Source organism: Pelmatolapia mariae, linkage group LG9 (assembly GCF_036321145.2).
Source record: "Pelmatolapia mariae isolate MD_Pm_ZW linkage group LG9, Pm_UMD_F_2, whole genome shotgun sequence".
Taxonomy (NCBI): Eukaryota; Metazoa; Chordata; class Actinopteri; order Cichliformes; family Cichlidae; genus Pelmatolapia; species Pelmatolapia mariae.
In genome coordinates this window covers 22272968-22283632 of record NC_086235.1, presented here as the reverse complement: position 1 = coordinate 22283632, position 10665 = coordinate 22272968, and the positions used below count along the sequence as shown (strand labels likewise).

Here is a 10665-nt window from a genome sequence, read left to right as displayed (position 1 = left end):
CATGTTGAACTTTAAGTAGAGCTGAGTAAATACAGCCAGCATTTAGTACGCACAGGCTGGCATTACTATAGATTAACATGCATTTGGGCAAACGTTATAGTTTAATCCCTTTAACGGTGTGCTTGCACTGGGAGCAATCAGTGAGCAGGAATGCTGTGTGCACCGGGATTTAACTGGGTAAAATACTCTACCCTCAAATGATTACCTAGAAGAACAAACTAACATGTCAACATACAGGCTTATAAAATGTCCTAATAGAAGGCTTTATGTCTTCTCTCAGCTCCTGATTAGACTTATTTCTGGGACATGACTTTTCTGTGTTGGTCTTTACGTGAAAATATTCAATCATCACTCCAAGCCTTAAGCTCCAGTTCTCAAGAGTGCATACAGACTCTTTCAGAAGATTAAAATATTCGTGTATATAATATTAGGACATTTATTTCATTTAGTACTCATTATGGACTTTATTAGCAAGTTTGATGCAGGAGCTACATTATCAACACTACATATAACCTGCTGCAGCAGATTCTATATGATCCTGAAGATGCGGAGCAAAATGATGAGCTACATCAGGCTCTGGACACAGATTACTGGGTAGTATGATTGATTCATTGTTGCTTTCAGTGGTCCTGTGAGCAAATGATGCTGAACGACGCTCTATTTAGCTACCCAGATGTCTCAATGTTGTGAACATTTTTCCCCCCATTTAATAAATCTGACTTTTATCACAGTGCCATTACAGTGTGTAGTGGCAAACCAGGATCTCCCCCACCCACTCCCCAAACACAGGACTAACTTCTTATCCATTTAGCCTTTTATTGAGGTTTCAGTATGAAAAACATTCAATTGTTCAATATCAAAATATTCTGATCATTACAAAGAAACAGGACAAAAATCCTACCGAGAGATACAACTCTGTTACACAGAACATTAAATGCTTTAAAAACACAATTTGCACAGAGGAAGGGCAAGAGAGGGAGAGGGGGAAAAGGTGAAAGAGATGAAATGACATCAGTTAAACAGACGCAGTGGAGGAGAAGATCAGCTGTTCGATACTGGGACAAAAGAGCGAGGGAGCAGCGCGTGTGGCCTCCCTCACCCCGTCACTCCCTGCATCCTCCTTTACTCTTTTCTTTCATCCACTGATCTGACTCACACACGCACACAGACACACACACAGGATGAATGGTAGTAATCAGAACAAGTGTCCGATCGCTGCAGGCATCCAGTGGTCTTAGAGGCTGGGGTCACTATCATTGGGTAATTAGCTGCTTTTGGACTATACTGGCTGCTCTGAGGATAAGTCATTTTTACACTCTCACACACATCTGGGCACAGCTAGCCTCTGCACGCACAATAGGCTGTCATTTAGGTATGATTGCTGCTCCCCTTTACCATACAGAGCCAGGGTGACGGGGTCAAATAATGAGAGTGTGTGTGTGTGTGTGTGGATGGGGAAGCTGTGATTGGGTTTTAAGCTATATTACAAGCCCATTAGCTGCAGGGCAGATGACATAAGGGTTAGGAGGCTGAGGTCTATATGTGGAAACTGCAAACAAAGAAAACAGATGTGGTTTATGAGCATATGTCCAGCTTTTTGAGTCAAAAACTGGAGCCTCTTGGTGGTGACGTCTTCATGGAGGTTTATGTTGTTTTACTTGAGGGAGGAGAAAGCCTGGAAGAGTTTGGCCAGGTTAATCTCCGAGTACCCGCTGGACGCCAAGGCTTTGTCTGGTACTTCCTTTAGCTTCCGATAGACATCTTTTTCTTTATTCATCTTGTTAAAAGGTTCTGGAGGAGGACAGAAAGAATATTTGATATTGTTAGAGCTTTGTAGAAGATCATGCATGCATTTCAACCTAACTATTCACTCTTGGATGACTTCAGCTGCCCTCCACCCGTGGGATTAAGCTGTGTAGCTGAGTCCTACTGTAGAGTAACAGAGAGCACAATGACTTTGTTTCTACTCATAAAAACTTAAAGAGTGTTTTAACCTTAAGTGGAGAGAGCTAACAGATCCAATGCTATCTGCAAGTAATGCTATCAAGTTTGAGGGCTAGGAGGGCGACCACACAGAATTGGACTGATGGGTCGATGGCGCACACACACACACACACACACACGATCATAAGATCGATAGAAAACCCCAACGAGAGCATCAAGTCAATATTTTGCCCCCGTTATCTCTCCAGGTGGGCCGTAATAAGGCCAGAGAGAAGACTGAGCGGGCAGGGCGGCCACTACAACCAAATCTTTACGGTATTATACCGAGCGTCAAGTGTAGATGAAGTATCATCTACCAAGTAATAACACAGCGTCAAACCAATGAGTGCAGCAAGCGACATCAGGTATAACAGCGAGCTGATGCAGGTGAAGAAGCAGGAAAATGGGCACTGTGTTTTTAATCTTTTCATTTTCAATTATAGGGGAGAAAGAAAAAAAAAACCCTCACAAGCCGCAGTCATCACTTTTATTCACTTTACTTGCAACGCTCTGGTCCTCGGAGCTTCAAATAAAAATCATTTAGGCACCAGCACCACTTATTTGTAAACAACAACAATCAGAGGGTGTCAGCAGCAAATTAAAGTCAATGAGCAGTGAGGCTGTGGAAAATTGCATGGGGCATTTTTTTTTAACTATTATTTCCTGACACTTTATAAAACAAATGATAAATTGAGTAAATAATTTGCATATTAACTGATTAAAAAGAGAAAAAAAAAGCTGGCAGCAGCTGGGACTGTGGCCGTCTTCAGATGTTTAACTTTGGACGATTTCAGAAGATCGGGCACGGATATTTTTCCCCAATTGTAGCACCCAGCAGGGGTCCGGGTGCTACGTGTGCAGCCAAACTCATTCTCAGGACTGGAAATACAAACATGAGATTCACTTGCTAGCAGTGAATGCACCAAACAACAACAAAGACTTGGTGCCAAAGCAGGGTGGGAGCCGGCTAACGTCCAAGTGGACTACATCGGACATTTACGCTCTTGCAAGCACGTCTGGTGGGCGATGTCTTTAAGAATGAAGTGCTGCAGTGCATGTGTGAAAACTGCTTATGTCACTGCTACCCTCAGCCCAAAGTGATGAGTTCACATTGCTGGTTTAGGTGGTATAATTCCATTAAATACTAAAGGCTTCATCTTTTTAAATGACCAGATGATTAAACGGACATCGATGTGATTAATTAAACAAAGTGTGTGCGTGTCTGTGTTTATCTAAATCACACACAAAGTCCTCCATATGGCCGACTGTCATGTCCTCGCCATCTCCACAGCCCTATCTCCTGTCTCGTCCTTCCTGCCTGCTGCATTAGTGGCTGCTGGATAAATACCAGCCCACCGACTGCCCAAGGGAACAAAGGTTAGATACACAGAGATCAACAGTGAGGCGCGCGCACACACAAAATACATGACAACGAAGGTAGTTAAACACTTAAAAAGCACAATAACTCAGTCACTAAAGACATCTATGTGACAGAAACAGCAATCACACATGCATGTGCACACACACCACGCACACATATAGAAGATGGTGTGGTTGACTTTAACACCAGCAGCCACTATTACCAGATAATCCTCACGTTAGCTAAGGATGGACAGGGATGGAGGGAGAGGAGAGCCAGGGAGAAGCAGACTAGTCTATTTATCCGGGGAATAGAAGGGGGGTGATGATGCATGATCAAGCGAAAGCAATCATGTCATCATTTCTGAAAGGTAGGAGAAAATAATTCTCCCCCCCCTCCTCACTCCTTTCTCTTTTCCACCTCAATCACTGCGTGGCGAACGGATAAAAGAATGATTTAAAAGTCACGGAGAGGAAAAGAAAGAAGGAGACACCTTGCTGCAAGTCGGGGCACAGTGGGGAGTGCGGTTCAAATAAATAGATTCCCCCTAAAGAGTGAGCGTGAGGTGGAGGTGTGAGGAGAAGAGAGGGGAGGGGAGATGGTGATATTGGAAGGCCTAGATGTGAAGGGAAAAAAGGGGCAAAAATAGCAAAAAAAAGAATGAAAAGAGGAACAAAGATATGAGAATAGAAAGCACACGCATCCTGAAAAGTTTGTCAAATTGATGAACCTGAATGGAAATTTGTCAAACAGGACACCATCTTTGTCTCCATGACACACCCACACACACGCGTGCACATGGTCTCTCACGCGCACGGTGAGTGTATCAGGGGTTATCTCTGCTCTAACTAGGTGTTGTCACACACTCGCGCACACGCTGGCGGTGCTGGGCACGAGTAGATCGGGGCTCTGCACGCTCTAACTAGGTGTAAATACAATAACAAGCCTGTAATTAAGTGAGCATGATGAAGTTAATGGAGATCGGCCATTCCGTCGGCCGCCTCCATGAATATTCTATTAGGCTGGTGGCGACGGGCAGCTGGAATAGCAGTTAATTTAATCACCACTCGGAGCACAGGGAAACTTCTTTGTGTGAGTGTAATTGCACAGAATGAATAATTGATTTGACAATCGCACCCGCGGATTTTGCCACCCCGCTTTGTATCGCCGGAGAAAGGGAGGGGAGGCGGGGAAGATGAGGAGAGAGTGAGGGAAGAAAATGGAGAGGAAAGAGAGGGAAAGGAGGAGAAAGAAGACAAGAGTGAGGGGAAAAGAAAGAGAAAAAAAGACGACGAGTGGGAGGGTAGAAGAGGACCAAATGCAGAGCACTGAGAGGTGGCAGGGAAGCTGTCGGTAAATGGATCATTAGAAAAGCGCAGCTCAAGGACAATTTATATTTTATCAATGCGGCAAAATTACATTATTGCTCACACACGCAATCATACTGCCCACACTCAAGATTGAGACCTACGGAGGGTGGGGTGGGGGTGATGGAAGGAAGAGAAAAGCAACAGACAGAGGAAACAAGGAGGGAGGGAGATAAAAAGGGAGAGCGGGGGGGGGGGAGAGACTGAGAGAAGAAAAGTGACATGAAATGATTTGAAAGTCATTGATACGGGATGTTCCCAGCTAAGGAATGGACAGCATGTTTTTTTTTTATTCATAGCGGTGTGTGACTCGGCGTGTGAGTGTGTGTGTGAGTGTGAGCGGGCGCATGTGTGTGCGCAATCTATTAGAGATCTCCTGCAGCGGATGAAATTACCTCCATGTTTTACTCAGTCGCAGCAATCAGGCACAAAAATGCAATGTACATGTAGATAAGACAGGAGCACGCTTGCAAATGTGCGCACACTCACAAACATACTGAAGCACCGCAGAGGACAAACACATAACACACAACACACACAAAAGCACACGCAAACACACACACGCGAGCTGATCAAATTACATTCTGCTTTGAATCAGAGCTCTTATGTAAAGCTATTTTCTTTTAATGGGCTTTATTATATATGTTCAGCATAATGGTAAACATTCAGCGTTTACAATGGTTGGACAATGCATAAATACCCAGATACAATCAAAAGTATGTGACACAACGGGCAGCATATCACGATGCATGTGTACTTTTAGTAAACAACGGGAAATGCAAACACAAAAGGATGAAGCCGCTGGCGTTTTATCGCGCTTTTTCAATAAGTTCCCTTCAAAAGACCAAAACCAACATCTTGTTAGTCATCTCTCTAACATATAAACACAGCTATCAGGAGTGCTGACAGTATGGACCATGAAAGATTGAGAGCAGCCTGCTGAGAGTAGCAGTAGTAGAAATACTACCCCTAGTACTGCAGCTAGTGGTTTCCAGTGTTGATCAGTGTCACGGGCTTCTTGTTGTATTTTCTTGTATCCTCTGTTCTGTCACTATTCGCCCGTGCTAAAGTTCAGCTCGCAGTGCAATTAAATGAACCTGGAATTCGGTGAAGTTGAGAACCAAACATAAAAAAACCCCAAACAACCTTGATCTAAACAATAGAGTATACAGTTTCATCAGCTACAGACGAATGCACATTTCGTAGGCTGGTAAGTATTTTTATCAGCAGGTGTGCAGAATAGCAAAATGACATGAATATATGTTTATAGCAATAAAGAAACATTTCATGCTTTGCAAGCTGAGTGCAGGCAGGGTGGAGTGGATGGAGAAGCACGTCGGGAGTGATTTGCCACCGAAAGTGTGAAAGGAATATTTTACACGATGGTAGAGAGACGATGTACGTTATATCGGTTGGAGACGGGAGGCGGAGCTGGAGGCAGGTGAGTTAAAGATGCTGAGTTTTGTGTTGGCTGTGACGGAGATGGACACGATTAGAAATGAGTGTATCAGATGGACAGCTCAGGGACAAAATGAGACATGCCAGACTGAATTGGTTTGGACGTGCAGAGCGTGTGTACTGGGAGAAGAACATGCGAGACGGAGCTGCCAGGCAAGAGGAAAAGAGAGAGGCCAAAGAGATGTGGCGAGAGAGGAGATGCAGGTGGCTGGCAAGACAGAGGTAGAAGCAGAGGACGGGAGGAGAAGCTGAAAGAAGAAGTCAGGCAGTGCTACAGTAAGGCTGGAAGAGTTACAGTGCTGGATGATAGACATTGATAAGGTGATAATACCTAAAGTATAAAAATAGATGGTTTTGTTTTCTCAGACATAACAATAACAGGAATCCTGAACTTAAACCTGCGACTTCTGCAACTTCAAAAACACTGGAAGAAAAAAACAGCATAAAAAATATTTTAAAAAAACAAACAGATTTGACTGGTGATTCTATACATTTAATTAGATGACGCTTCACAACAAGCTCCCACAGGTGTTTTAAGATGACTGCCTAGCAGATCGGCAGCAATTTGATCCTTAATGGGCCCAGCTGCCAAAAGATAACTCAGTTTGAGCAACATTTCATTCTAAAATCTTGATTTCCTTCAAGAGTCGAAAACCAAAACCTGAGCCCCCACAGAGGCAGACCAGCTCTTTTTAGTACCAGCACCCTGTGTCCGCTCACCACCCAGAAAAAATTATATTAATAAAGCCTAGATGGTGTTTGTGGAAAAACAATGCTCATAAATCAGTGCTGGTATACAGTGACACAGTATAGAGTATAGGATCATATGTCTCCTCCCTGTAATCTGAGCAGTGCTGGCCCCTGGGTGTGTAATGCAGTAATATGGGTTATTACTGCCCCAGGACTGAGGGATAACACCGTAAACCTATATTTTATAGCAGCGTGAGCGTGCGCATGTCTATATTTTGCTGACTTTGAGGAAATGAGTTGCGTGTGTTGTATATTAGTAATTTGCAGTGCTGTGCAAAAGTCTTGAGTAGGTACTAAAAAAAAGTACCTAGTACCAGGTACTACCACCTAAATGAAAACCCTAAAAACAGAGTCAGCCGATTAATTCCAAGCAGATTTTAGTGGAAAGGGGCTAGTGGTGTTTTATTTTTCTATCCAGGTATCCTTTACTGCATTGGCAGTGTGTTTGGGATCACAGTCATGCTGAAAAATGAAGCTTTTGCTAATCTGACAATACTTTTTTTTGTATTAATATTTCCATAATTTTTGACAAGGTCGCCAAAACCATCGGCTGAAATGAAAGCCAAACCTTCACACAGATGGCTGTGGACACCTTATGTTGCATCCTTCTCCTGATTGCCTCCGTACATCCTGATTTTAACTAAAAATTTCTAATTTGGACTCATCACACCATAAAGCCTGCTACCACTGATTTTCAGTCCAGTTGTTCAGTTGAGTTGTTGTGTAATTAGAGATGCCTCGGCCTTTAAAAATGGCATCTTGACAGCCACTGAGACCATTTCTGATAAGGCTTCAGCAAACTGCAGAAGGATCAACTGGGTCAACCTGATCTCTCAGGTCTTTGCTGGATCTCCCCACCCCCCATTTTTCTTAAGGAAGCTTATTGACTATATAGTTGTATACTTGTCCACTTATATATTTATATTTGTATTTTTGTGACAGGCTGATAATAAAGTGCCTTAAGATACAAACTGGTTGTTTGCTCAGTCATCTGTCATGTGTACACAACACTGAGTCATCCCTTAATATAGGTGCCTTTTTTTATGCTTGAATGACTCATAGGTCAGCGTCCAGTGTCACTGAAAATGGTCGGGTACATGGACTGGACTGAAAATAAGTGAAAAAGCAACCAGTGTACAAAGAAAAACTTTGATAGATCTTCAGAAAACCTGGAGAACAATTTCTCAAGATCACTTTAAAAGGTTAAAAGAAAGTCTGGATCCTTGAATGTAAATTAAAAAAAATGAAGGGTGGCTCGAGACTTTTGCACAGAACTGCAGTGGACACATTTGGTTTGTTAGTATTTCCAGACAGGATTATTGATACAGCCACACAAAGCAAAACACCGTTAACACAGTGATGTATGTGTGATGACTGAAACATGACATGTTGAATTATTAACAGATCTTTGATAAATGTGGCCTCAATGTCATCGTGATTTCCACTTTCTAATTTAGATCGGTATTCCTAACATAGCTGTTTGAGAGATGTCACCTTGATGGTTTCCAGCATCAGGGCATTAGAGCAGCAAGAGAAGTTTGACCATGCAGGAGCTGCCCAACAGTTAATAGGCGAATCCCCAGAATCACGGCCATCACTGCATCTGTCATGTCAGTGTTAACTTTGCAGAGTGCTGGGCAGTGCAGAACAACACTGGGTGTGACAGACAGCATACAGTCACACATTCTGTCTCTCAAACAGGTTTTAGGGGAAGAAGTATGAAAAGAGAAATTGGAGCAGTGGAGATGTGATTTATGAAACTAAACCATCCAAGTGTGGTGAAGAACAGCAGATTGTGCTGTGGTCTGATGAGTGAGTAGAGTAACAAGTTAACATGACTTCCACTTGCAGTTAAAACCACCGTCTGGTGGCTCATCACGTCCCCCCAGGACCCTTCTGATCTGTGTATCCCCTGATCTGTGACCCTTCACTGAGGCACTTTTTCTACCATGTCAAGAGGAAACTGGACCACTTTTCTCCACACTTGTAGCTACTCTTTGTACTCTACTACAGCTGCAACATGCTCATGTTTAACCTGAAGAAACACAATAATTATTAGTGTGATGTGTAATGTCTGCTACATTTCTTTTTTTATACTGACAATGAGCTCTTGTCATATTGGCAGGAATAAAATTTCTGGCCATGAGATGAGAACAGTGTCTGCACTACACTTTACTCAGTGTTGCTCTAAAGAGGAGCTAACAGTAGTTTCCTAGCTGAGAATTGACAACAAGCTGATATTGACACAAATAATCAGGCTGAATTAAGAAGCAGAGTTTTAGTTTTCGCTCTAAGTGGATCTGTGCACTTAATTGGAACATCGTATCACTGAGCTCCGGGACAGCCTGAGATACAACCTGGTGGTGTTGGATGGACTGAAACATAATGTCACAGTTTTTTTTTAAAATTGGATTTAAGTCAGGCAAATTTGGGGACCAGTCAGTGGTATCAATCCCTTTGTCATCCAGGAAATGCCTGCATACATCACCACATGAGGTTGGACTTTGTTGTGCACCAGGAGGAACCCATGATCCAGTGCACCAGGGTCTTAACAGTAGGTCCAACGATTTGATCTTGGTAGCTAATGGTAGTCAGGGTGCCTGCAGAGGTCTGTGCCCCTACAAGGGTATACATCCACAGACCATCACTGACCCACCACCAAACTGGTCATGCTGACCGATGTTAGAGGCTCCACGACTTCTCCAGACTCTTTCACATCTGTCATATGTGCTCAGTGTGAACCTACTCTCATTTGTGAAAAGCACAGGGTGCCAGAGGTTGACCTGCCAGTGCTGGTATTCAAAGGCAAATGCCAATCAGGCTCCACAGTGCAGTGAGCACAGGGCCTACTAAGCCACCCTAATGAAGTCTGTTTCTGATTGTTTGGTCAGAGACATTCACACCTGTGGCCTGCTGGAGTTAATTCTGTACCTCTGGCAGTGCTCATCCTGTTCCTCCTTGGGCAAAGGAGCAGACACCAGGTTTGCTGTTGGATTAAGGACCTTCTACCGCCCTGTCTAACTCTCCTAGACTAAGAGTCTGGAATCTCCACGCTCCTGAGACTGTGCTACGAGACACAGGAAACCTTTTGGCAATGCCACATATTGATGTGCCATCCTGGAGGAGGTGGACTACCTGTAGAACCTCTGCCAGGTCCAGGTATCTCCTCATACTACATACTACAAGTAGTGACCCAGAAAAATGTGGAGGAAAATGTCAGTGGTCTATAAATACATTCCTGTGTTAGGAGTTGTCTCATTGTTACCCCTCTAATGCACCTGTTGTTAATTTCATAAACTCCAAAGCAGCTGAAGCTGATTAACAGCCCCTCTGATACTTAACTGACCAGATCAATGTCCCAAATCAAAAAGCTTTCAGGAATCATAAGTTAAGATGTTAAACAAACCCACAACCATCCAACCATTTGTTGTTTACCGAACACTGTATAGTAAACTGTGAGTACCCTTATAGAGGATATACTCTACAGTATTGTGCTGTGAGACACAAAAATGAGAAACTGAGAACGAGAAAGTTCAAAGAGATCAAAAACACTGCAAAGCACAGGAGCATAAAGAAAGAGTCGAGGATTGATTGGCGACGATTTCTTGCATCTGGGCGAAGACAGAAATAAAAGCAAAAAATGTAGGCTATAATCATGTTAGTCTCCCCCCACTCCTCTACAATGGTCCAATCCCTCCATTTTAGCTCCCTCCATCTTCTGAGTGGTCATCTGTTGATTACACGTTA

At 43.3% G+C, this 10665-nt stretch overlaps 1 protein-coding gene across 2 annotated transcripts in view; it reads right to left on the bottom strand.

Annotated features, from left to right (window-relative positions):
• Positions 1-818: 818 nt before the first annotated feature.
• Positions 819-10665, bottom strand: part of pola1 (polymerase (DNA directed), alpha 1) — a 60267-nt gene continuing 50420 nt past the window's right edge. For both annotated transcript variants that reach the window (XM_063483340.1, XM_063483341.1), the window contains exon 37: positions 819-1791. In XM_063483340.1, the coding sequence (XP_063339410.1) occupies positions 1655-1791 (137 nt within the window). In that variant the 3' untranslated portion in view covers positions 819-1654. The remainder of the gene's footprint in view (positions 1792-10665) is intronic.